This window comes from Phyllopteryx taeniolatus, chromosome 14, assembly GCF_024500385.1.
Source record: "Phyllopteryx taeniolatus isolate TA_2022b chromosome 14, UOR_Ptae_1.2, whole genome shotgun sequence".
NCBI lineage: Eukaryota > Metazoa > Chordata > Actinopteri > Syngnathiformes > Syngnathidae > Phyllopteryx > Phyllopteryx taeniolatus.
Window position 1 is genome coordinate 8,750,116 of NC_084515.1, and position 27,548 is coordinate 8,777,663.

The 27,548-nt window shown below is 40.2% G+C and overlaps 4 protein-coding genes across 9 annotated transcripts in view; all 4 read right to left on the reverse strand.

The window, feature by feature from the left end:
* Positions 1 to 421: 421 nt before the first annotated feature.
* On the reverse strand, positions 422 to 4,678 carry LOC133489159 (probable G-protein coupled receptor 148). The gene is made up of 2 exons (XM_061797965.1): positions 4,446 to 4,678; positions 422 to 3,108 (listed from the first exon to the last, which is right to left on the reverse strand). The coding sequence occupies exon 2, from the start codon at positions 3,058 to 3,060 to the stop codon at positions 2,107 to 2,109; it is 954 nt and encodes a 317-aa protein (XP_061653949.1). The 5' UTR covers positions 3,061 to 3,108; positions 4,446 to 4,678; the 3' UTR covers positions 422 to 2,106.
* A 1,751-nt stretch (positions 4,679 to 6,429) lies between these two features.
* mterf4 (mitochondrial transcription termination factor 4) lies at positions 6,430 to 9,714 on the reverse strand. The gene is made up of 4 exons (XM_061798396.1): positions 9,621 to 9,714; positions 9,010 to 9,421; positions 8,749 to 8,933; positions 6,430 to 7,049 (listed from the first exon to the last, which is right to left on the reverse strand). Exons 1-4 carry the CDS (start codon positions 9,645 to 9,647, stop codon positions 6,669 to 6,671), a joined length of 1,005 nt encoding a protein of 334 aa, XP_061654380.1. The 5' UTR covers positions 9,648 to 9,714; the 3' UTR covers positions 6,430 to 6,668.
* Positions 9,715 to 10,754: 1,040 nt separating this feature from the next.
* pask (PAS domain containing serine/threonine kinase) lies at positions 10,755 to 23,926 on the reverse strand. Of its 2 annotated transcripts, none has more exons than XM_061798443.1 (21): positions 23,619 to 23,926; positions 23,285 to 23,509; positions 22,427 to 22,626; positions 21,599 to 21,769; positions 21,342 to 21,476; positions 20,784 to 20,918; positions 20,486 to 20,675; positions 19,956 to 20,137; positions 19,754 to 19,865; positions 18,743 to 18,920; positions 16,507 to 16,730; positions 16,265 to 16,394; positions 15,561 to 16,102; positions 14,793 to 14,935; positions 14,527 to 14,694; positions 14,069 to 14,194; positions 13,384 to 13,518; positions 13,107 to 13,306; positions 12,606 to 12,739; positions 11,199 to 11,348; positions 10,755 to 11,070 (listed from the first exon to the last, which is right to left on the reverse strand). In XM_061798443.1, the coding sequence occupies exons 2-21, from the start codon at positions 23,487 to 23,489 to the stop codon at positions 10,910 to 10,912; spliced, it is 3,621 nt and encodes a 1,206-aa protein (XP_061654427.1). In that variant the 5' UTR covers positions 23,490 to 23,509; positions 23,619 to 23,926; the 3' UTR covers positions 10,755 to 10,909. The 2 variants fall into 2 exon arrangements, with proteins under 2 accessions (XP_061654427.1, XP_061654428.1); XM_061798444.1 differs by having other exon boundaries at positions 10,756 to 11,070; positions 16,507 to 16,715.
* Positions 23,927 to 24,830: 904 nt separating this feature from the next.
* Positions 24,831 to 27,548, reverse strand: part of kcnab1b (potassium voltage-gated channel subfamily A regulatory beta subunit 1b) — a 53,114-nt gene continuing 50,396 nt past the window's right edge. For 4 of the 5 annotated variants that reach the window (XM_061797512.1, XM_061797511.1, XM_061797513.1 and 1 more), the window contains 3 exons: positions 27,403 to 27,523; positions 27,190 to 27,210; positions 24,831 to 25,776 (listed from right to left, as the gene is read on the reverse strand). In XM_061797512.1, coding sequence (XP_061653496.1) covers positions 25,589 to 25,776; positions 27,190 to 27,210; positions 27,403 to 27,523 — 330 coding nt within the window. In that variant the 3' untranslated portion in view covers positions 24,831 to 25,588. Of the gene's footprint in view, positions 25,777 to 27,121; positions 27,211 to 27,402; positions 27,524 to 27,548 lie in introns of all 5 variants that reach the window. The other variant, XM_061797514.1, reaches the window with a different exon arrangement.

Here is a 27,548-nt window from a genome sequence, read left to right on the forward strand (position 1 = left end):
CTACACCTCCATGTGTTGTCAGAGCTAAGTATGATGACTCATAAGTCTTTTCTGCCACCAGGTGCCATTTGTACTGCAAATGAAGAGAATTCATGCGTTGAACTCAAGCTGCCTGTAAGGGTGACGGCAGCTATTCAAAATATTACATGTCAGATCGATGGGACGTGATTCAGCTAAGAAGCACAAAGAAACCTCATACTATTTAAGAGCCTATTGCAGAAGGATGTGTCACTCACGCTCAGATCTCTAGACCAAGACTTGATACAACCATAGGGCAAGGAAAATGTTTTATTTTATATAACTACATTCTATTACAGTGTGGTTATTATAGGGAAGATTAGAGATGCATCCTAAATAAAAATGACAAATGCACATGAAAATAAAATGTAGTAAACTAAACACTCAACAAACCAGGTCGGAAAAAAGTCTGTCAGCACAAATACATAACCATAAAAGTGGACAATAATAAATTACACTTGGATGAGAGTTAATAATGTTAAAATTACTGGGGAAAACACTGTAGAGTTAATAAATGTTAATAAATGATTTCTGTTTAACGCTGCAATTGATGACTTCTATTTCCATTATTTTCTATGGGAATTTTTTAACAAATTGGAGGCTGACTATATAGCGTCCTTGAATAGATCTTGCTGGAAATGAGACGTTCCGGTGTGTTGCGATTACGGTACAGCGATCTGGCTGAGTCTTCGATGGAGCAGCTGAAGCAGTGTGTCAGAGATCTTGCGGTATCAAAGTCCTACAGAGGGAAACACCATGTTGTGACCAGACATTGTGTTGTAGTCTCCAGATGAAAAAAACAAAAAAACAACAACAACAAAAAACCTCAAGCTGACGGCGCTCTGGGAAGCGGGGTTGGAGGCTGCTCATGAGCGCAAGCAAGTGAAGTACATGGACCTGATGGCAGAGAGAGAAGCTCCACCATGTCGAAGTGGGAGCAAGAAGCTTTGTGGGAGTGTCACGATCATGTCTCCTCAAAGATCTCAGACTGCAGAGAGCCAGAATCCAGAGGTCAACCAGAGGAGGCAGAGAAGCCAAGCTTCTGGCTCTGGATGAAGAGGCTCGACATGTTTGGGGAGCAAATACAATCTGAAGGTTAGCAAAAGCGGGTGGTAGGGGGACAGCCCTGCTCACTGCCCTACCACCGGGAGGATGTTCCGGAATAAGGGGCGAATGCTAGTCCTCGGCTGATGACTCTGTAGCTCACCCCCTTGGTCAGGGGTCAGGTCTTGGCTTGGCTAAGAGAGGTGAACGCCCCTGCAATGCATAGCCCTCCATGGGCACCGGAGGAGGCGCGACAGGCCTAGGGCCCAGCAGGATCACCATCTCAGAAGGAGCAATGGCGCAGGGAAGCAGCATGACCATGCAAATGTTGGCCGTGCTGACCACGACTCGAGCATCCTGACTGATATCATCACTGTCTGAAACAGGAGGAGCAACAGGTTGAAAACAAAACCAGGGGCACAGTGTTGAAACAGCAGAACCCCGTGGGCTAACACGGTCACCCGGGCTCTGAAGAAGCAGTTTTGCCAGATGCCTTGGGTTCTGTTCTCCTCTAATGTTAAATGAAATCCATGTACTGTATTTAGTTACAAATGCATGAGGAATACGCTCGGTTGACTGATTGAATTCAGTAGACAAGCCAGGGACAGTCACAGGTTTTATTGATGACTGAAAATTTCATTGTGGGGTTGGAGCAACTGTTTCTGGTAAGGATGTGTTTCTGCAAGAGTAGAGATTCAGGAAGGCAAGTCATCTGTGCCCCGTTTACAGGATGTGATGACATCACCGGCAGATAAGAAAAGGAGACAGGATAAAAGAGGAACACAAGACGACGACCTTCAGTCTTCTCCAAGCACCAAATCTGCTGCAGACTCCGTTCTGGAGTCCGAAATGTTTAAACATTTTCCATCCCTTCGTTATATTTTGTGTAATTGTTATGTTAGGTAATAACTCGAGGACGGTTAATCCGAAATCTGAGCAGGCGTCGGAGTCATTATTAGATGCGTGTCGGCCCTTCTGATTTAGAGAAATGGGAATTCACGACAACATCACTGAACAAATTCAATCCGTCCATTTACGTTGTGATTATGCGACAGTGGTCTGGCTGAGTCTTCGGTGCCGATGCAGCAGCTGCAGCAGCGTGTCGGCGATCTCGCGATAGCGGAGCCCATACAGATAAGGAGCGAAGGCCCTGGGAAGCAGCATGAAGACGCACATGTTGACCGTGCTAACCCACACTCGGACATCCTGACTCACGTCTTCGCTCTGAAACAGGAGCAGTTCCGCGGTGAAGACAAAGCCGGGGGAAAAGTAGAGCAGGAGCAGAACCCCGTGGTACAAGACGGTAACCCGGGCTCTGGAGAAGCGGTTCTGCCAGATGCCTTGGGTTCTGGTTTCCATGTAGAGGCGAATGTAGCAGTAGAAGATGAGCACGGCGCAGATGAGCGCGGCCACAAAGAAGTAGATGTTAACCCCCGCCGTGTTTTGGGCCTGAATGAAACCCAGGGAGATCAGGACGAGGCACACTGCCGCCTTGTCGTGCGGGTTCCCAGTCTCCACCTCCATCAGAATGACCAGCGTGAATGGGTAGGTCGCCGCCAGTACCCACGCCCCCAGCAGGATTCTGTGGGTGCGAGCAGGCGGGAGGAGGTCACGGTAGTGCAGCGGCCAGCGCACGGCGGCGTAAGTGTCCACTACCATGAGAGTGACGGTGAGGATGGCGCAGCAGTAGGCCGTGACGGTGACGGCCGTCACCAGCTCGCACAGCAACCACGGGACCCCGGCCCGGGTGGCGTTGAGAATGGCGGTGGCCAGGTTGAGGGTGAGGAACAGCATGTCCGCCGCCAGCGTGTTGGCTACCAGGAGGTAGCGTGTCTCGCGGCGTAAGGCGCGCGACGCGAAGATGCACGCTAAGAGGACGGGGTTCACCAGCATGGTGGCCAGGGTGACAACGGTGGTGGGGATGAAGAAGAGCTCCAGGTGCCATTTCTGGAGGCTCGCCACCCACTCCTGTGTCAGGTTGGTAATCAGGTGGGGCATGTCGACCCCTTTTTCTTTTGGTTTTTACGTTTTTCCTCCAGCAGCTTTCTGTTGAGAGACACCAGCGGCATTGTTAATGCAGGGTATATTCTTCAAATGTGTAAATGTGTGACTCTGAATACTGGTGTGGGTGTTTAGCTATGTGACAGCCTGTATTAAGTTCCTGAAAAACATGCACCAGATACACAAAGACACAGAAATACAATAGATATAAAAAGTCTACTCTATGGCAGGTATTTATGATTTGACATTTACAGTAACTTTTAAAACTCAAAAAAGTAAAACTAAACAACTGAGATAACGTTGCAAATGTATGCACACCTACTAATAGCTGCCGATGTGACTGTGTTCAGAATCAACCAATCACATTCAAACTCATGTTAAATGTGAGTCAGCACACACCTGCCACCCTTTCAAGTGTCTGTGATTAACCCCAAATAAAGTTCAGATGTTCTAGTGGGCTGTCTATGACATTTGTAAGCCTGAAGGTTTTGTGCTACCACTGAGTGCTATTTCAAACTGCTTATAATGTCCTCCACCTTGCTCCGGCTGAGGAAAAATAAAAAAATAATAATAATTTAAAAAAAAAAAAAAAAAAAAAAAAAAAAAACAGCCCCAAAGAATGATGAAATTATTTTGGCAATGGGGGAGTTTCTCTCTTTCTTTCTAACCAATCTGATTTCAAATTCCTCCTCACAGGCCGGCCCACAATAACATCAGCATTTTTTCATCTTTTGATTGGATGGTCAGAGCATATGCCAAGTTTGACTAGCAAAACATGTCTGTAGCGATCGGCACACATTAATACATTTCATAATCAGCATCTCCGGTGAGCGTGATGCATTTTGATGTGATATGTTTTTGGCAAGTTATTAGATAAATGTTGATTTCGTCAAATTTTTAAAGATTGATTCTGAACTACTCCAGATGTACGTGGTCCAGTTGTTTTAAAATAATTGAAACAAATTTAGGATCTGTTGAAAATCATGGGTGCTCTAGAAAGGAACATGTACCTCTGCCATGAGGTGTCAGATCATTACAAATCATACGGGTCTTGGTTTGTGACAAAAGGACAACCATGTCGTATATAATATTCAAATTTGGCAAGTGTGAAGAGATGGACGGTGCCTTCTGAATGTGAATTCACTATTGTTAATAATGCTAATTAGATCTGTTGTGTCTATCACATTACGAGGCTAATAAAAAGCACATCTAATGTAAGAGTAACAAGGTAGTGCACACATTTGGCTTGAAGGATGAATACGAAATAATCTAAATTACACAATAAAACACTTCAGACAAAATAATGAGAATCAATTGTTTCTGATGAGATTTAAACATGCCAATCGACAAATTATTGATCGAGCATAGTTCCTTTTTCTTACCTCACACCCATGACGGGGAAGACCGTGTGCGTGGCCTGTCCATTCGGGCTGAAATCACAGGGTGTTTTTCTGCCGCCTGCGCTTATCTGATGTGTTCCTTGTTGACTCGCACAGATGATGACAGAAATGCAGCTAAGCTCCAGCCACTTAGCAGTCACATAGTAACAAGGTGGAGCTTTTCCAACAGTTACAACACATTTTTTACTTTCCCAATGGCATCACATCACCCTATATTTGTTGAGGGAATTTGTTTGAAAATGAACTATTATTATAGTTCAAAACAGGCCTTTGGAAGTCTATGATAAAAATGTTTTTAAAAAAAATACAATTAAATTAAATTTAAAAAAAAATCGTATTTAGTAAAAGGCTGACTCTTACATTTTACAAGGCCACTTTAATGCAGAAATCTACTTTAAACTCAATATGTTGCACTCATGTACATAATTGTGTGAGAACAAAGAAAGGTGAGGGTGACAAATATGATAAAACATTTTAAATACATGTTTATTTTCCCCCCCATTTTCCTTATTTTATCAGATAAGGTATAATTATGCAGAAATTGGTGTTGATCCAAATTAGGATTGTTCGGTCTTGGAGTATTCGGGCCACACTTGTGGGGTGCCGGGAGTCATAGAATAACAAAAATAAAGTTTAACTTTAAAGAGCATAAGGTCATAATTTTATAAGTACTTTCAAGTTCTTTACATCCTCATTCTTGCAATTCAGAAATGTTAAGTTGAAAGATAACTTTTTTTGTAAAGAAACATTCTTTATGCTTATAATTGTATGACTATTATTTTCAACCAGTCTGTTATGTATAAGGTCATATTCTAAAAAACATTTTCTTGCATAATTACAAATATTTTTGCAAATCCACTCATTTGAAGTTGTAATATTACAAGAATTTTTTTTAATTTTAATTCTATCACCATCCTTCTATTTGTTATCCCCTCCCCTCCACAGTGAGTTGAGAATAAAGCCATAACAATATAAGAACCTTTTTGTGTGTGTTAAATTCAAGTTTTAAGTTGCATTTTTATAACATAACTCTGCTAAGTCATATTTTCTGACAAATTTTCTCGAAAGTCAAAACTTTATGCTCGTAATTCTATGAATATGTTTGTAGAACATGTTTTTTCCTCCAGTGAGTTAACAGAATGTCATGTCTTACACTTTCTTACAAAATTACTTCATTCTGTCAAATTCACAGCTTATGTAATATTACTTGCCCTATTAAATGTTTTGTCACATCGTCATATAATCATCAGTGTGAACATTTTAATGTACAAACTGATCACCTAATTGCATATCCGCCAAAGAGATTTTTAACTTACTGTCTCAATATCAATAAAAAACAAACCTACGGGCTTGCTGAAAAAAAATACAAATAAAAAATTATTATTTCCCCATGTCGGCGGCACGGTGACCGACTGGTTAGAGCGTCTGCCTCACAGTTCTGAAGAGCGTGGTTCAATCCCCGGCCCCGCCTGTGTGGAGTTTGCATGTTCTCCCCGTGCCCGTGTGGGTTTTCTCCGGGCACTCCGGTTTCCTCCCACATCCCAAAAACATGCATGGTAGGTTAATTGGCAACTCTAAATTGCCCGTAGGTGTGAATGTGAGTGCGAATGGTTGTTTGTTTGGATGTGCCCTGCGATTGGCTGGGAACCGGTTCAAGGTGTACCCCACCTCCTGCCCGAAGATAGCTGGGATTGGCTCCAGCACTCCTGCGAGTCTTGTGAGGAGAAGCAGCTCAGAAAATGGATGGATGGATTTCCCTATGTCTTTGTAGATTGTCAGTCATCCAGGTCATGGTAATCCCCAAAGGTTCAATCTAGGCAACTGGACTCCTGTTTGTTGAATTTGTCTTTTTTTCCCCCCCAAAAAATAAATAAAATTTAAAAAAAAGACTTCTGCGAGTATACTATTAGGATAATGAAATGTTTGTGTGTGTTTCTGAGAGAAGAACTACACGCACACACTGATATCACTTGTTTGTTCAAACCTTTGTTTACAATATTTCATGATTACCCGATATAGCAAGACTCTCGAGATTCACCCATTAAAACATGACTTTTCTCCGCAAAATAAGAATGTTTTTCTAGTAATTTGAACTTTATCCTTGATATTTAGCTTTTTTTTTTTTTTTTTTTTCCCCTTTTTAGTATGGCCCTAATCCTTCTTTGTAGTGCTCTCATTCATTATTATTGTCTCGATCAAGTGTCACTACTTTCTTTTTCTCTTCCTGTAGCTATCCTTGCCTTCCATCTCGTCCTCATCTTCCTCATTGTCGTCGTCGTCGTCCGCACTCTCGTCGCCGTAGTGACGCTCTTCTTCCTGCCACTCTCTGGCCAGCAGCCTCCGAAAGACGTCATACTCCTCGGCCGACGCGTTAGCCGCGTTTGCCAGGAAGGTGTCCAGATCCACGTTGAGGACTCTGTCCAGTTTGGGGTTAACGACGAGGGTCTGCCCTTTCTTGTCGGGGGTTTGGTACAAGCCGCGGCGCTCCAAGAAACTGTGTCGCCAGCGCACCTCTTCCAGTGTGGAACGGAACAACCTGTGCTTCACCATCTCTGCCTGTTTGATACCCATTCGGAAGTAGACGTACTATGGAAAAATGAAAAACAATGTTACATGAAAGTAGGAACAAAGATGGTGCCTCATGGGTAAAAGGCAAAAAAAAAAAAAAACTTGAGTATCACTTGTAGTTTACCATTTAATGATTGATCAAGTTTACAGGAAATAAGTAAACCTTCACTCTTGCATGAAATGGATATAGAATTTTTCCCTCAACTCTTCTAATCAGGCCTGCAAACTACAGTGGAACAGTGACAGACTGGACCAAACCAGCCTACAAGAAGGCAAAAATAACTGCACATTTTTTTTCCAAACAAGCAATGTAAATTGAATAAAAGTGTCGATAATATAGACAAATGACAAATTCGCAAGTAACGGACAAAACAAAGGTTTGCGACTTGCAGTCAGAAGAAGCACAACACATCTGGCCTCAAATCTAATCAATGTTTACAATTACACAATACAGAAAAGAACCGCTATGTCACTGGCTGCCATCTCTGCCTGTCTAAAAATGTCCTCATTTCAGTTCACAATAACTCCACTTGGAGTTTGAGAAAACGTCGTTTCCGCTATAATCTCTGCCTGGTGAGTCTATTGTGCTGTTCTACAAGAGTAAACAAAGACAATTAATTTGAAACCATTTCTCATGGCTGAATTTGCCTGTATTCATGTTCTTTTATAAATATTGAAATTATTGTTTCAGTTTGTGAGATATTGTTGGGCAATGTACATTTGCACACTTTTTTATCTTCATGCTCTGATTTGAAAAATAATAAACCAGAAGTTACTCAGTCCTTGAATAGTTGTTGTTTTTTTTCAGCGAGTACTTAAGTACTTACCAGTTATTTGGAGGACTACTTTTTGCTTTTGAGTCATATTCTTCTAAAGCAGTGACTCTCAAAGTGTGGTACTAGTACCACTACAGGTATGAAGACTGCCTGTATTGGTATGCGAAAGAATCAAACTGTGCGTAATGTTACTACAGTATATTTGTTAAAAGTTCAATTATCTTAATTTTTAAATACATTTCATCTTTTAGAACCGTTTGTTTTGAAATATTTATGGATACTTTTGTACTTATCTGCAATACCTTTTCAATCAATCATTATCAAAAGTAATTTTTTAAATGTTCCTATATTTAAGCACAGTGTGAATACAATTATATTAAACTACTGTCGGAATAAAACCTCTACCATGTTTTTGATGAAAACTACCTGCTACTGGCCTATTTTATTATTTATTTATCAACGTAAAGCAATTACGAACAGATTCTTATTTGCAATACCGACCTGCCTGCAGACAGCAGAGTAAAACAAAGCAAAATAAAAGCAAGTACAAAATACTATTACACTACTGTATTTTAATTCCGGTCATTATAAAAAGGTACTTCGAACGCCAAGTTTTTAATTTTTATTTTTTTTAGGCGGAATATAAATGTTTGAGAACCACTACTACTCGCCCCACCAGTGGAAAGTAAGTCACGGCTCTTGTGAGTATATCAGCTTTGTGTTCGATTAAACAGATTTAACACGCATCTTTGTGAGTAAATTGAGACAAAAAACAAAAAAACTAAACAAATCATCCTTTATGTGACATTATTGTTTGGCGATGAGATTTTTCTAAATGTAAAATCAAACCCACTATTTCAATTAGAACTACTCAGAAGTCTTGCAGAACACACTGCAGTTGAATTGGGTCGTTCCACCTGTGACGTAATCCTAATCCTCACCTGAAACTTGTACTCCAGCTGAGCCCGCTCTTGGTGCACGACGGCCGGACTGTCTCTGAGGATGTCAGTGACCTGCTGCACGGTAAACAGACACTTCTCCCTGAGGAACATTGTCAGCTGTTTGAGCGTCTTCACAGGCACGGTCAGGATGGCGGGGTAGTGCGCCACCAGCCGCTGAAGACTGCCTGGATGGAGTCATCGCTGATTTAACGAAAATAATTGTACACAAGAGCAAAACTAAGATCACAGACACGAGCTCACCTTCAACTAAACCAAGTTTGCGCAGGCTGCTTATCCGCTGCTGGAGAAGCGATTCCTTGACCGTGTAAAGGTCAGGACATTTAGTCAATAACTTCATCACGCTAGACGGGTTGAGGCCCAACATGAACAGAAGCGTGAGTGTTGACAGGCAATGCTTGGCCGCACTTCCACCTCTGGCTTTACACACAGACTCGTAGATGTCCTCAGCTTGGCTGTGCGTGAAGCCCATGTCAAGCAGACAGGGGAGCGACAACTCTGGAGCGGTCTGCCTCTGCGGGGACCCTAGATCATTGTTGGCTACGCCGGGCAGCGGGTTGCTGCTCGCAGAACGCAGCAATCTACACTGGAGCTTGCTACCTGAATGAAGTGGACTGAATGCGGATGAGGGCGTCCTCCTCAGCATGCACAGGACCTGTGGAGGGATGACATAGCTGTGAATACTGACAGTTTAGGGACATTACCAACTAGGACTGGCACTATCAAGGTTAAAGCGGTTTTAGGGATGTCTAGTCGTCCAAAAAATATGACTATTAAATATGTCTTTTAAAAATAATCGTCTAAACTAAACAACTGATGTTACTTTATAATGTATAATGGTTGTATTGACTCACCTGCCGTGCGGCTAAACGAGCGTTCATGTCTTGTCCGTCCCTAATATAATTCCGTGCGTCAACTGTAGAGGAACAAAAGCTTCCGCCTTGACGCTTTCCCTACCCTTCTACTGGTATAAACTACTCAAGACATTACAATGTAGAAGAAAAAAAAAAGAAAAAAAAGAAATACACTGGTAAACATTTGGGAATGTTTCAAAGAACTGTACAGGGTATTGTAAGACGTGTATGTGTGACAAGAAGGTACATTTTAGTTATACTTTATAATATACTACTTTATACAGTACTGTGCAAAAGTCTTTGCTTTGTTTTATGAGCCTTTTTTACAGTAGTAAATACTTTTTAAAAATATAAATGAATAAAATACAACAGATTAACAAAACTGTAGCAAAATAGTGGGTAAAGGAACAACCAATTATATTCCATGACATCCTTTTTCGTAATGAGCTGGAAAAGTGTGCATTTTTTTTCTTCTAACCATACTATTGGAGCTGTCCAATCCCCAGATTCATTGTGACCTGCTTTCTCTTTCCCATCCTTCATTAACAAGGAAGTAGCCTGCTAACCAACAGATGGACAAACCCAAATGCAAAACTGTAGGAATTATTTTCTCGTATTAATAGTGCATTCTTGGTGGATGTCTGCACTTTAGTACCACTATACAGCAGCATCTCTATCTCTCTCGCTCAAAGCAAAACAGTTGGGGTTTATTCAAACATTTTATATGTAGCAAATTGGTTAGTAGACAAATAAAAGGAAACTGTAGTTTTTTTAACACAAGGCTTTTAATGTGAACCAAATCACAGACTTACATCAAAACACCAAATTAGGTAAAATACTGTTCCATGTTGCTTGCACGATGCCACTTCAAGTGTAAAATTGTAATGCAAGTGTGATTCATTTATGACAGGAAAACAAACATTGAAAATAAAATATGTATTAACGTATACAAATAAATAGATATAAATATACTTTATATTTAATTGTTAAAATCAACTTGGTATTTAATAAACAGCAACAAAAGGTTCCTTCAATTTGAGGTCCTGTCTTTTTAAGTCTAATAATTCAGGTGAAATGTGTTATTTTAAAACTTAAAAAAAAAAAAAAAAAAAAAAAAAAAAAAAAAAAAAACATTAAAAAATTAAAGAAAACTAAAAAGAATAAATAAAAACTGGTTAAACTACAGAGTAAAATCAAAGGTTGCCACACAAAATGTACTTTACCTTTGTTCCAGTAACTGCTACAGACAAAGGAAATGTTGGCTGAACGTCTGGGCTTTTATTCAGTCTCTAGTTTTCATTGAGGTACCTCTGGAGCTCAGATTCCAGGGCCACCATGGACAACCGGTCTTCCTCATCTTCCTCACCTGGAAGAGTGCCATCACCTTGATCTGGGAACAAGTCTTGTCCTGCATATCTTTGAGGAATGGCATCATGGTGCTGCAGTGAGCCTGTTTTAAAAGAAGAATGCAGAAAATAGTCAAGTGGATTCTGGTATTTCTAATAAAATGCTACTGTGTGTGCTGCTTTTGCAACTTAAGCCATACATTTGATCAAGCATTCATGTTCAAGTACTCACAATTGCTGTGAGTTGCAGGGAACACCTCCGTCCAGGTGTACTCAGCCATAGAAATGGGCTGGCTGACCCAGGACTGCAGAAGTAACTGGTCCAGCGTCATCCTTTGGGTGGGCTCAGGGTGCAGCAGCCCACGTAACACACTGGTCAGTTCTGATACATAATGCAGAGTCGGTAAAAGGTTAACGTCCTTATCAAACAAGCAATGATTACTGCGAACCCCCGCATATTGTCAGTTCCGAATCCAGTCTACTTTGCTGTTACAATTTGTCTGTACTCCCTAACATTTATTATTGTGTGTGAATATCAAAATGTGAGTTTAATGACCTAATACAGTTTGTGTAAAGTGCTATTGTTCATATTTGTTTGCCCATGTGCGATGTCACGTGAGTATGTACTAGTGTGTTATTCAGGTTAGTGCGCTAGCTAAAACTACAGTATTGATGAACCTCAAAGCACCTTGATGAGCCTCAAAGCACCTTGCTTTGTTTGTTTGTTGAATCATCTAACTAATGAATACAGTTATGTAACATGGATTAATGATTGTGTACATGCTAGAAGCATAGCGTTGATGTTTTATATGTTTTATTTCGCCACCATCTTGTGGCATCGATACCCAATTACGTCCCGCTCCGATTTTCGCCAGTTGTTGAGTCACTGTACTTGGAATTTAAAAAAATAAAATAAAAATAAAAATAAAAAAGCTAGTAGGTTAGCAGGAAGTACAGAGGTACCAACTTGTGCGTTTTTCAAGTTACGAGCAATCGTTTGGCCGTTTCTTTTTTTGTTTTTGCATACATTTGACTCACAAGTGAGCTTCAGACACACTGCCATTAGATGGTGGTAGGAAACATTTCAACATCCGGCCACCATCAGTTTACATGGTTACCTTGCTGAGAGTTTGTTGTGTTTTGTGCTCATATGTTATATTTTTTGTGCAGGTATTTTGCCAATTTTCTTTTTCTGTAACCATGGGCGCCAAGAAAGTGAGCGAGATAAAGGCTTTCACAGCATTGTTAAAATAATTTCTAAGCTGCGGACCTCTTTTTATGAAAAGATGGAGAAACTGCTAAAAGTCAGGAAAACATAGCGAAAAAGGCAAAAAAAAACAGTGAAGATTAAGTTCCATGAAAAATACATTTAGGAATTAAGGAAAACATTTATTTCTTTAGATTCTATTTTATAGTATGTTTTATACAGTACAACTACAATACTGTGCAGTGCTATTTTTCTTATTAAAAACATGTTACAAAAATGGTCAGTATTTTTTGGGTAGCTGGAATGAATTAAAAGCATTTCCATTCATATCAATGGGGTACAATGATTTGAGATGAGAGTGATTCCAGTTACAAACATGGTCACAGAACAAGTTCAACTCCGAAGTCAAAAGGTATCGCCGTCTGTAACTACCTGAGGAGAGGGGAAAAGGGGGCTTGAGTTTGGCATCTAGGATCTCAGCCACACCACTGAAGGGGTTCTCACTGAACAGCAGTGTGTAGAGCAAAACCCCCAGAGACCACATCTCCAACTCCGGACCCTCATAGCTACAAGGGAGGCATCAGCACACATTAGCCACACAGGGCAGATTTCATTTGAACTCAGCCGTGTCAATATGGGAACACAGCAAATGTGTACTCATCACTTCATTCATGCCTTGCAAGCATTTTAAATAATGTTATGATTGTTGTATGTGTGCAATTTAAAAGGCACGTTGTCAAAGTTTGTGGCCAATAAAAGTTGTAAAGGAGTGGAAACAAGGCCCTCACGCATGGATTTTGTTGTCAGGTGTAATGCTTTGTGTGAGCTAGGACAAACATAATCATCTTCATAAATGCACACTTTGGCCAACAAAGGGGTTACAAAAATAAAATTAAGAAAAACATGTATTTTGTAAAGAATATAAATACATACGGGTTTCCTTTAAGCACTTCTGGGGAGCAGTACTCCAATGTGCCGCAGAAATTGTAAAAGAGCTTCCCTGGAACCATCATGGCCGCAGAGCCAAAGTCGATGAGGCGAATGTGGAAACACTTGTCAATGATGATGTTCTCATCTTTAATGTCTCTGTGCAGAATGTTCTTTGTCCTTAAATAGAAGACTGCTGCTACCAGCTGAGGGAAAGACAGAATGTGCAGTCCAATAAGGCCATTTAGAACCCCGCTCAATTAACTGGCTGCCCTGTACGAACCTGTCGAAAGATGTAGCTGGCGAGGGGCTCGTCCAGCCGCGGCTGCATGTCGATGAATTCAAAGAGATCCAAACCGTCTCCGTGTTTCTCCATAACCATCTGGAAGTAACTGCCGTTCTCAAACACCTCCAGTACCTGATCCAAACACAAAAGATGTTGAGGGGAAAAAGAAACATTTTCGTATACTAAAAGTAAATACATTTTATCACTTTTCCCAGTAAGGACTCACAAAGTGCTTTAAAAAAAGAAAAAAATATATAACTTTTTTTTAAATAAGAAAACTTGCACTGTAGGGTATTTTACGAGGGCTGAAATGATCAATTGGAAAAGGTATAAAAAAAATAATTTTACAAAACAATTACACAAAATCGCTGCCACAAATCTTCATTTTTCCCACACGGATGAATGTTACTGTGAACGCACGCACCACTGAGTAGAAATAAGGTGCTGTGATGGCAGTGAGCCAGCAAAAGACAAAGAATGGCTAAGGTTTGGTATTATTTCACACAAAAAAAAGATTGTGAAATATGTCTACTGCAAAGTAGAACTGGCTTAGATAACAGCGTAGTGACGCACTGCCTAAAGCTCATTCGTAAGTTTTTGCTCCCAACACAAAGCCACCGTCCCGCAAAACAAAAACTCTCGACCAAGCGATGGCTCCCAGCTCGAAACCTGAAATGGTTACCTTGACAATGTTGTGGTGTTGCACACAAGTCAGGATTGCGATCTCCTGACTGACTCGACCCAACATGGGGTCATCTACCCAGCAGTCGCTCATGATCCTCGCCTTGCTGATGAACTTCACTAAAGTCTGCAAATGTGAATGATTCAATCAAGCAAATGTCTACTTTTCTACCACTGTAACACATTCAAGTACTTTACAAAAAAATTCTTTGTTTTTGTCTGCAACAGTGGGAATTAATGAAGTTTATCATTGTACTTACGTATCTGTACTTAAGTATTTAACAGTAAATAAATAAAATAAATAACTTTTGCTTAAAAGGAAAGGAGTTTAATCAGTACTTCTACTTTTATCAGCTTTAAAAAACTTTTTTTTTTTTTTAAACCTACTGTATCTGTAATTCTCTTTTAATACACAGTGGAGTATTTTTGTCACTTCTGTGTGGATGTGAAGGTTCTTACTTCTTGTCCATCACAGCGTCTTATTGCCTTCCAGACAAACCCGAAGGCTCCTTTACCGACAGCTTTAATAGGCTTGTACTCTTCTTCAAACTCCCCATCACATGCCCGAGAATGTTCAAGGTCCAACGTGGAGCGCAGCGCCTCACCATGACACACCTCTCCAATCCTCTGAGGGAGTTATGCATAAGCAACATATATAAAGAGGTCTATTAAAGTATCACTTGAATTTGCTCTCTCTCTCTCTCTCTTTTTTTTTGTTAACTTACCTCTCCAAGACTGGCTGCTGATTTGTCGAGCAGAGATCGATCGCTTTGCAACATTGACCCCTGCTGCCCGGGTCTGCTCATCCACACGCAGAACATTAGGCTGCCACTGGGAAGATCAGCTCTGACCACGTCACATTGCACCTCTGGAGAGATTAAATAGTGAGCACTATGATACCTAATGACAGGCATAGCATTTGAGTAGTAAAACTTAATCAGGTATTGCAGTTCCAGCGGAATGTGTGTTGGTTATGACGTTTTATCTGTTAGTGAAATATGACGGAAAAGCATTTATGCTTTTCTGGGGTAATCCTCAGAATTGTCTGGTGCAATAATTCTCGAGCAGAAAAATTATCCAATTTCACTTAACTGATCTGAAAATTATTATGTATTAACGACAAAAAAATGTATGTACCTTTGTTCGTCTCTATGCCAGTAGAGGCAGGCAAACAATGTACTTCCACTAGATGGTAGAAGAGCGATAAACTTGTGTATTGACTTTTTTTAAATTTTAGTTTGAAGCGGGGAGATTTTTCTAAAGTAAAACATGTTTCTAGACTAGTAAACATTGAAAAACATGGGTCAGGTGAATGTGTTTTTTCACGTAGTGCTATTTTACATCCTCATAAATCTGTCATAAATTGTTGTGTAGTTTTGAGGCAGTATTTGACACTGTATACCTCAGAAATGTTCTTTACTTTCTTAACTTTGATCGTACATCTCTTATGAACCATAGGTTAGAAAATAAAACTACACTGAATACAGACATACCAACTCTTGTGCCATCTCTGTGGTAAGCACTTCCTTCAAATCGACCCTCCAGTAACTGCGTGGTGTCTAACTTGAGTGCGCCCTCTTTCATCTTCTGTTTCTTTGGGGTGGACGTAGCAGGAAGGTCCATTGTTGACTGAACCTCACCATTATGCCCGTTTAAGCAGAATAGCTGGCCACTTTCTTTGTAAATGGAAGAGAGAGCCGGCCACTGATCCATACCAGCCTGGTTCTCCAACTGCTCTTTAGTGGAGCGTTTTTTGGTCTCATTATCGGGGTTGACGGGCCGGTCTTCCGGGTCGAGACGGCATGGGGACGGTGTGCGAAGGAGCTCGGCCGTATTGCAGGATGTCATGGAGTGTTGATTTTCATCATCGCCCCCTTGGACGCTGACAAGAACCGCACTGCTCAGATCCAGGTCGGCTAGGGCACGGGTCACCAGATCGCCGTTGCTGTTGATGTCCAGGAAATAGCTGACCTCTGCCTGGCATGGATCAGAACCACCATGGCCAGCAAACTTTTCACAAAAGCCAGAGGAAGACCTGGAAAACGGGAGTACTGAATGTTTTCCGAAACACTTATTTGGTTTGATACAGTCAACAATAAATATACCATTTATTTCTCTAACAGGGAAGACATTTACACATTATTATTAACTTTGCAGACATACTGTACTTTGTTCCTGTTGAATGTGAGATTCACACCTGCTGTCCATTGAAATGACCTCAAAGCTAGAATCTTGCATGACGGATGTACATGAGCGTCCGTCTTTAGCCACACCAGAAGTCTTGACACCCCCACTTCCTAAAGCATGTCTATTCTGAGTGGGAGTGCCTAAAGATCCGGATAATGTACATTTGAAAAAGAACATTTTTAGCAAGTAATCTTTTATTTTATAGACATATAGTGGTGGTTATAAGGAGCAAACCAGGATGTTAGCTCATACTTGCAATGATGTCATTTTCCAGAAGCAGTTGTTCGTGTGTAGCTCCCAGTTGCTCAGTGGGACGTTTGCAGGTGGTGTCTCCCTCTGGGCCATCCACCCATGCAAAAGTTTTCAGGAGAGCCTCAGTGGTATCACCGGTGTCTGAGGAGTGGCTACTGGCTGCCACTACCTGGGCCGCCTGCTCCAACAGCTCTTCAGTGTTATCGCCACTATGGAAACAATGGCTGGCAATAAATCTTTAATCAGTTACTGGGATAAAACAAATGGAGATATGAATATTAATTTAAATGCTATGAAACATAGTAAGCGAGATTTATTGTGGAAAGAAGTCAAAAGCAGATATTGCACCTCCCATCAGTACCAGTCGTGACGGACAAAAAAAACACTCATCCATCCATCTTCTGAAGTGCTCATCCTCACTAGGGTCGTAGGTGTGCTGGCGCCTATCCCAGCTGACTGTGAGAGAGCCGCGGTACACCCTAAACTTGCAAACCAATTGCATGGCATATACAGACAAACAACCATTTCGCACTCACATTCACACCTACGGACAATTTAAGAGTCTTCAATTAACCTTCCATGCATGTTTTAGGAATGTGGGAGGAAACCGGAGTTCCCGGAGAAAACCATCGCAGCCACAGGGAGAAAATGCAAACTCCACACAGGCGAGATCAGATTTGAACCCAGGACCTCAGAACTGTGAGGCAAATGTCCTAACCAGTTAACCACTGTGGAAAACTCACACCAACACTCACGATGACATACAGTATATTCGTACCACAGTATATATTTATTTACTGCTTATGCGGTTTTAGTTAGCTGAAATCTGCATTTTTTTGCCATAGTAAGTATTATTGCTATTCATGACTTTTCAAATGTTCTCTTTGACATTTAAAAACTGAAAAAAATGGAGCGGAAAAAGGTGAACTCAATTAGCAATTCCTCATTCTTTTTCCAAATGATATAACATTTACAGCTTACTGAAATAAAAAGAGTCCACATTAAAGCACTTAATGATGCCAGTTGGTCTCTAGTCATTTACGACAGGTCGTCAGATAAATTGATTAAAAGGTACTGTATTTTACCAAACCATCCATCTTCAACACCACTTATCCTGGTTAGGGTCGCAGGGCGCTGGAGCCTATCCCAGCTGACTTCGGGCGAAAGGCGGACTACACCATGAACTGTTCGCCAGTCAGTCGCAGGGCACATACAGACATGGACAACCATTCGCACTCACATTGATGCCCGCACCAAAGTCAGGAGAGTGTACCACTACACCATCAGTGACTTATTTTCTAGTATTTGGGATGTAATACTGGCTATGGTGCCTCAGTGAACATGAAAAATGAAATAAAATCATCAAAGCATTCTTAAGTTCCAGACGTTTTTCAGCAGAGACCTGAAATCAGGTCATTTGAATTTCTCGAGCTTATCTACATCACTAGCGAAGATCTCCGCCATCCTCTCCGCTCCCGAGCCAGCGCTGTCAACATAAACACGTGTGCTCTCACAAGTCTGTCTTCTACACAGAGGTAACCAATCAGAGGAAAGGAGTCAGTCTTAGTCAAATATGGACAAACAGATGTAGCTGTCAGAGGGGCCTTTTCTGGACACCCGTATGACAAAACCAAGGTATTTAAAAAAAAAAATAAAATAGACACTTTTATACCAAGTCCATGTTTGAAAGTCACTGTATGGAGGTTTAAACAACCAAAATATGGGACCTTTAATATAAATATGTTGTTATATCATTTAAAATACATGTACATGACGACAGCCACATTTAGAATACTTTTCACCTATAAGCCAGTGCACGCTCTGTATTTTCTGACGTAACATGTTACAGTATATGGCCACCAGATGGCAGAAAGATACAATAAACTGACATTTTTTGCAGGGGGTGGGTGTCCTCGGGTTACGACGGATTTACGTTCCTACAGCGCCAATGTAACCAAAATGTGTGAAGTCAGTAAAGTCATAAATAACAGCAATTCGATGTTGCGCATTACATATGGGTAGAAGGATTTTTGGGGTCAATTTTGGGGGTGCTTATTATACTTGAGAGCATATTATACACGCAAAATTACAGTAAATCTGTCTATTATACTCCCACACCCGCTGGGATTAAATTTTGTGCGCATGTTTTTTTATTTCCCTTGAGAAAGTATAATGAGTAAGATAAATTACAACAACAAAAATGTTAAAACGCAGACCATATTCTGACATGACTCACTTAAACACGCGTGTAGAGGAGACAGCAGGATGGGACAGCGTGGACAGAGCACTTCCTTGTTTTTCCAGCCTAGTGCAGTTCCCCGTGAATATTCTGCCTCTCCCTGTGGAGGATCTCTGTCGGCAGGCCTCGTGCACCATGCCCATGTCTCCGGCCACCAGCGAGGATGGGTCGATGACTGAGGCCAAGGGTACAGTGAGTAACTCGTACAAACGTTCAGTAAAAGACACATTTTGAACATGCAACACCACTGAGATTATAGATTAGAAGGTTGGAAGAAGTTGTGTTCAAGGGCCATATTAGTCTTTTTTTTTTTTTTTTTTTTTTAAAGACAGATGAGCCACATGAGAGAAAAAAAAAAAAAAAAAAAAAAAAAAAAAAAAAAAAAAGAATACAATAGTCATTGTTATTTTAAAATTGTATTTATAATGAACTGTTTTATAATAAACCAATGATTTAACAAATTAAAGTTAAATATAAACTATATGTAGTTTTCATTATACTATTATTTACAGTATAAATTAATAAAAAATTAAAAATATAAATTGTATTTTTGTATTTAACCAAATTATAATTATTTGAAAGAATACTTTACATTTTGACTGTTTATTTTATGATTTAAAGTATAATTAACCTAAACATCGATTACATTTTTTAAAATGAATATTCATTTTTATTTAACCAATATTTTTCATTACTTATGTATCAACAATTTAATCAAATTAAACATGTTGAAAGGTTTGTGTTACAGTATGGAAAATTGTACTATTTTCCAATATATTTTATTATATACAAAAAAAATATACCAATCATTTAATACAAAATGATCAAAACAAGAATACATTTAAATAAATCGATTTTTAGGAAAAGAGGCTATATTATTGCAACAAAGGACAGGACTCTTAATAATGTAAGTACTTGGTGGGCTGGATTAAAGAACGGAGAGGGCCATTTCATTATTATTATTATTATATTCAGATATGGTAAAACATGTTTACTTTTAAGGCTCACCAGATTTTGCTGTACTTTTGCCAGCCTCTGCTTGAGACTGGGGGAAGGGACTGATCTTCCTGACCGAATCGGACATCCATCCATAGAAACCGGGCATGAGGAAAGTGACACACTGTTGACGACAAAGAACAGCGGTGACAGATGTGGCCTGGCAAAAGACGCGACACCATTCGCCCTTTCACAGCCGATCTCGTTGGCTAACCTTTCCTAGCAGCTCGTTCCTGCTGTAACCAAACAGACTGAGAGCCTGTTGATTGTGGACGCTGCAGATTGAGCCGTCAGCTTGCAGGAGGAGGAGGCCATTCACTGGGGTAAATGCCCAGACTCTTCCGTTGTACTCCAGTGTGGGCCTGGGGGAGAGGACCCTGCTCACTCCTTTGAGGCCTGTGTAAGCACACAGCCATTAAATCTCAGGCACGACAAGGCAAACCTTTCAAGGCATGAACCAAAAGAAAACTCATTTCAATGATTTTAACTACTTTGTCTTTCACACCAATTCAAATTTTGAGCTAATTAGCATTGACATTTGACCAGTAGCTGAAGCTAAAGAGCTCAATATATTACCTGTAAATCTTGAAGACTAACTTGTTAGAATTTTCATGTGAGCACAGATCAAATGCTTACTTGGCGATATAAAGCAAATAAGTTTATTATATTATCTTAAATGATTGCGTTTTTATGTTTCATAGTGTCAATTGTAAAACATGAAAAGTTAACCAGATGATTGCTGACATTGTTCGGGGTGCAAGTCTTCCGTCTTGCGTGCATCTTCTCTGTCAAGACTTTCTGTAGACCATGCAAGGCTCGGCCCACCGTGTTGTTGATTGGGTCTTGCGCACTGGACAGCCCCCTGAAGCTTAACGCACAGCGGCACTGATGCACCTTCTCTACTTTTACCACACACTCTCTGAACCCTCAGCATCTATTGGGGTGTGAAGAAAGCAGAAGTCAGCTATAAAATCCAAAACGGGAGCATGAGCAGATACTGTGAGAGGGAGCTTTCCTTCCTCCAGTGTTAAAGTTTGCTTACTTTGGGCAATGCCTGACAGTGTAAGGGGATTTGTAAGGAGGGGATTAGCTCCATAACAGAAAGTCCTTTTAAGTCCTCAGGCTGGTGGTATCCATGGAGATGAGCAAATGCAGAGTCACAGGTAATAATATTCCCCTAAAGGACAATGAAACCAGAAGAAGCACTTAATTGTTGTACCTTCAGTACCGTTACTTCCTTTCCAAAATTAAGTTAAATATATGGTACACTTACCAGGTACACTAGGACAATGTAATGAGATCCGATACAATCCAATCCTATGTATCACTAATTCTGCCTTTACATAGATAATTGTCTATATTGGAGTTACACTGTTAAAAACACATACATTTATCAATACATACCTTCATTATTTTGTACACTATACTACATATTTATTTTTTTAAAGGTTGATTTTTCTATTAAGACTTTGTATCAAATTATGTAGGTGAACCTAATGTGGTTGCTGGTGAGTCTATCAATTCGCCACAGAATGGTAATAAGTAATATAGACATTGCATGTTTAAAATGGTTAAGGTGGATAAAATCAAATTTCCTTACATCTTGAGTAAAGGTCAGAGAAGTGGAAATCCGTTCCACATGCTCCATCTTGACAAGCAGATGTTCCCCATTTTCTGACGCTCTGTGGGTGTACACCAACATTGGCATCTCACCAGACATTGTCACAACATCAACCTACAAGAGTGAGACAATTTTAAAAAAAAATTAAATTTGATCATGAAGACATTTTCTGTATCTGCACACATGGATGAAGAGTAATTGGTTGTGCTTAAATGTGTGCGCACTCCGCAACATACCACTTTTCCAGATACAGATGCAACACTACCATCCATCAGCAGAAAGTCCTCAGGCAACGCTTCTTCCAAGACCTGAGTTGTTTTCTTCAAAACACACATCAGCTTTTTTCCATTCAACTCATCGGAGGTACACGCAAACAGTTTGCAGGCCTCATCATTGGCAGATAAAATCTTGGTGGGAGAAAATAAAATGACAGTTGTAGAAATGTTCATTAATTAAGGACATCTTTTAAAACAGACTCTCCCAACCTTTATTGAGTCAAGGCATGTATTTTACATTAGGAAAATCTCATGGCTCACCACAAAAGGTTTGTAGAATGAAGTTAAGATGATCTCACTAATATATTTATTCAGTGTGAAATTGAGGCTTGTTTAGTTACACACAAAGCTGATATACTAGCAGGAATATATAGTAACTTATCCTGCTGAATGAATGGCAACAGATGGATACACAGGTTAAATGTACAGTCTGCCATTTAGCAGAAGAGCCTTTAACTGCCCTAGCTGTCACCATACATCGATGGCATAGATAGATGACCAAAGATGCATTATTTTTAGTACATACATTTTTTTCAGACCAATTAAGTAGGTGGATAATTTCCTGCTACACATCTGTTGATCACAGCACCTTTTTTTTTTTTTACTTGATTTTTGTAATTAACATTTTCCCCCTCATTTTGTTTCTTTGATAATGCTTGTTCTTATTCATTATCTTATAGATTTATCATTAGTACTGTAACCATTGAATTTCCCCGATGTAGGATCAATAAAGTCATCTACTTGTGCTGCAGCAGGGGTTGGGAATCACTGTTCTAAAAAGTACTGTACCTCTCGGCTTTTGTGATCTACAGTCAGAAGCACTTTGTTTGGGTTGAGGGCCAGTGGCGAGACGGACAGCCCAAAATCTGTCGATATAAGTTGACCATAAAGCTCGTCTTCAGTCTCCGACATTGTGGGCAAGTGTGGTAAGGCGTCAATAGAAATGTCGGAGTCTGGATGAATGTAAGACTTTCGGTTCTTTCTCACTCCTATTGAAGCACAGACAAAAATGTTCAACTGCAAGCACAGCAGTTCATCCATCACAGTGACCAAATAGCAAAGTGTGAACATGATTTATATTATATAAAAAAATAAAAATAAAAAATAAAAAAAACTGATAAATTGTGCATTATGCATCATCTGGAGCAGTTCTGAATCAATATTTATTTAACAGGACAAAATACAAATAAATCACAAACATCATACTCACCAGCAGAGATGCTGATTATTAAATGTATTAATGTGTGCAGATGGCTCCAGATGTGTTTTGCTAGTCGAAGTTGGCTCTAACAAGTTTAAGGCCCTGTGAGAACGAATTTGAAATCTGATTGGTTAAAAAAAAAGGCCCTCAACAGATTAGATTGAGATGGCAACAGAGAGCCTGAAATCTGATTGGACTAAAAAAAAAATAATCTGAAGTACTGAGGCAGAGCAGCAATACAAAATTTATTAAATGAAGTGACGAGACTAAAATTAAGATTCAAATTTAGGTTATAAATGTAGGTCAGTGGTTCTGATGGCGTTTAGGCCAGCGCAAAAAAAAAAAAAAAAAAAAAAAAAAAAACACTTTGCCAGCCCTGACTACGAATTAATAGCTTATATAGTGTTATAAAAGGTTTTACACGCCACTGTGGAGCTATCGCTTACCTGCGGATGATCCACAGTAATAACGTCGCTGCAATTCCAACATGTTTCTTTTCTGTAGTGGTCTCTGGGCACAGGGATAGGACCTGTTCAAGTCAAACTCGCTCTCCAACAGGGCTGAGGAGAGATCGGGTACCACGCAAATAGTGGCTCCTTTCTCCGCAAAGTGTCGTGTGCCTTCAAAGCGAGCCTCGTTGGCGAGCGACATTGTTGTTGTCGGGTCTCCAGCTGAAATTAGTGACCCACGAAGACGGAATTACTGCCTTGTAAAAGTGATACATTGACACAAAGTCGGAAATAGGTTGAATAAAACTTTACGCAAGGACGTAAGACTCACCTCAAATCACAGGGAAACTCTTTGAAAGGGCGTTGTGGTTCGTTGACGATAGTCGACAAGGTAACGACTCCTGCGTTATTAGCTTAGCCAAGTGAGCATGCTAGCTGCTAATGGCGCTACAAACGAACAGTTGCGTTTCAACGACCTCAATACGGAGTAAAGGCAGCCGCGGCTGTTTTTAAGACGTCGATTACATGTGCAGGGGAAAGTTTAGAACCAATACTTTGTGTTTAGCTCGCTAAGCTTTATAACAACTTTCGTAAATCGCGGGCTTCCAGCTCCAGCTGAACAGACGCTCCACGGAAGTGTTTTTGAGCCAATCGAATGTCTCTGTTCGAAACAGGAAACGCTTATTGGATAAGCGACGTGAAAAAACCCGCCTTTGTTTCTATGGCGACAGTGCTACCGCCCAATTAGCGCAACTCAAATTTATTGACCAGATACCCCTTTAAAAACAACAACAACAAAAATATTTTTAAAATACCGCTTCAAAAACAAAAATGAGCTAGTGACATCAAAACACTCATGGCAGCGCCTCCTTTGTCTTTAGACAAAACTGTCACGTGCTTATGTTGGCCACCTGATGTTCCACCAGCGACCTGTTGTTGTTCTCAAGGTGCATGAAGTACAGGTAGTGGCCAGATTCCACAGGGCGGGACTCCCAGGGAGACAAGAAGAGCCGTATGCTCCATCACATTCTCGTTGCACAGTCTGCATTTTGTGTCAGTCTAAATATCCATCCATTTTCTATGCCATAGATATACGTAGATGACTGGGCCAGTCACTCACAGGGCACATACCGTATAGACAAACAACCATCCGCATTCACATTCACCTGGGCACATACCGTATAGACAAACAACCATCCGCATTCACATTCACCTGTACGGACAATTTAGTCTTCAATGAACCTAACATGCATGTTGCACAGGGTGAACGTGGAAACTCCACACAGGAAGGCCAGAGCAGAGATTCACATCCCAAAACACCAGAACAGCTAGGCATTTGAGATAACTACTCAACCAAGGTGGTACCAAGTCTTAATATTGACATGTAATTTATTAAGAAAATTGATACAATGCGGAGTGCAGTTTCTACATCTGCATCGCTCAATTCAAACGTTGCTCATGGTTTACTGGGCTTTGCAAAGATTCATAACACTAACAAAATAATCTAGTCCATTTTATATATAAAAAAGAAAAAACATGGCACTTGTTAGCTATAAGATCTTTATTTCTTTGTACAACTGATGAACCATGACAAAAAATACACATGAACATAGAGAGCAAAACTAAGACCCATTCAGTAAAATGGCTTCTAGAAGAAATGACTGGAGGGGCTTGTATAGTGTAATGTTTTCATTTGCTAGGCCTATACAGCTTTGTTGGTCTAAGCGCCCCGTATTGGTTCATCATCTCTCCAATCCTGACAAGAAAAATGTTTAACGACGACAGTTGAATTAAAAAGAGGTGAAGGTAAACAATAGGAGAGTAGACTATTTCTGGAGGAACGTTAAAACTGCTCATCAAGTAAAACACATTACAATCAGTACAGCAAAGGTGTTTTGAAAAATATATTAGCGGAATTCAGTTTTATCACGTTGACCCTTCAGCTTGAGCTGCTAAAAGACATTCAACGTGGCATCGAGTCTGTCGAGATCAGGTCCAGTTACGCAGGTTATCATATATATTGTTTCTAATGTCTCACAAACATCTAGTGAGGCAAAATTCTATCTATCTTAAAAACTAGATGCAACTTAAGTTATTCACTGCGCGGCAATGACTTTGAATGTTGCACATACAGCTGGGGGCATGATTCCATACCAGCAATGTTCTCGCTGGATCTTTTAACTGTTGCATCTGCTGGCTGTCATGGTTGTAAGCATGCATTCTATGCCAATGATCTCACTTTATGATAATGACACATGACTGAAGAGCCAAGCAGATCACTTTGCACAGTCACACACAGGGTCACATGAGCAAAGTTGGGCAGTAATTGTTGTGCCATGGCTGTGAGTGTGAGCTTTGATACACTTTCAGAGGACAGTTTGCCAAGAAGTCGGATCGTCCTAATGGTGGTAGTCCTTTTTGCTGTGTGGACGATTCCCCAGTATGTGATCCACTTCTGAGGCGATGCCCACTGTCATCTTTGGAATCACCTAAAGTTCACACAGCATTTGTTTAACACGCAATCAAACACAGACAACACTCGTTTGTAACACCACTAATACAGCGGAACCTCTAAAGTCGAACACAATCCATCGCGGGAAATAAAGGAAATAGGAAAAATAAATAATTTACATTTTAATTTTTGTAGTTGGACAAGCAAAAATGTAGCAATTCATAACGCTCACACAAAGTTTTTTCTTTTAATATTTTTGGTATTTTCAGACACATTAAGCGGCCTTGTTCACAAGAATGCAAACTATTGTTGGAATACTATATGTTATCTTTTTTGTTAATGTATAAATTATGATGTTATTTATGTTTTGATGTGAAACTGAATCAGCGAAATAGTGCAGTAGTTAAATATAGCTTTTTTTTTTTTAACCTTAGACAGCTGGCAAAAGTGAAGCCGCTTCTTGTAAACAGCAATTTGAAACAATAATCCAGGCCTTTAGCACATTTCAACTGATATACTGTAATACACTTCAATGCACTTTATTTTGGAGTCAGCCAGCTCTTGCTCAAACTTCTCTAGCTAGCTCTTTCTGCTTCTCACCTCTTAACTGGAACACATAAGAGGGAGCACATAACCTTCACTCACATCAGTCTCCCTTCACTAGCAGCCTGAGCACTTAAGAGTTCATTTTAAGATTCTTTTTTGTTTTTGTTTTTAAATATCTGAATTGTCTCATCCAGTCTTACTTCTCTGAGCTGATCCATCCCTACATTCTTGCCCGGTGCCTCGGGTCAGCTGACCAGCTGCTTCTGGAAGTACTGAGATCAAAATGGAAGCTCAGAGGGTGTAGAGCTTTTGTGTTGCTGGTCTCATGCGTCGGCACATTTGACAAGCCCCCTCACTGTCCATTTGTAAGAGTTTGTCAACCATTTGTCAACATTTATTCTTTAGCTTTCAACTCAGCATGCGACTGTGCACTTGTGTTAGTGTTTTACCATTTTATTATTTTTAACACATTTTCATGTTTTTAATTGTTTTATGTTTTATTGATTTATATTTTATGTTTGATTGCTATGTGTGTACATCTTTGTTTCAGCTGTGGTTGTTCCTAAAGTGCTCTATAAATAAAGTAGAGTTGACTTCCCAAGAAGAGAGAAGCCACCAAAAGCTAAAGAAAAGCTCACAGGCAGAGTTCATGTTGATAGTGGCTGAACTGAAGTCTACTGAGGTCTCATTACATCCATCATGCATGATGATCCTGCAGAGGTTTTGCACAACGATAAAGGTGTATCTTTTCCTCTTGTTGTACAACCTTTGGTGTGTTAGAATTTTGAGATTCCACCGAAAGTAAAACCGATTTTATTTGCTATTATTCAGTCAACCTGAATTGCACCGAGATTCTCTGTTAACTGGCTTGGATTCGAAGATCCCAACAGTACTGAGCTCACACCTTCATTCCTCAGGCACCACGCTGAAAGAGAGACATAAAAGGAACGATAAACTTTATTAACTCCTGTGAGGGAAATTAAAGCATTGCGAGACAGGATATTGCAAAGCTTTTTTTCACAACTGGATTGAAGGTGTTGCAATGTTAGAAAACAAGCCAAGAGATGCAGTTTACAGCCCCCAAAAGTACTAAAAACTCAAGTAGGAAGTCTCTCACCTATAGCAAGTTGGGGTAACGTACAACCAAGCTTCTCTGCTATATGAGCCAACTCTTTCAGCTTGGCTTGCTGTTTTCTTCCATCCTCACTCATTATTTTCTCCCTTAACCACTGGTATGGCTGCGGCAGAGGAGATTTGATTATT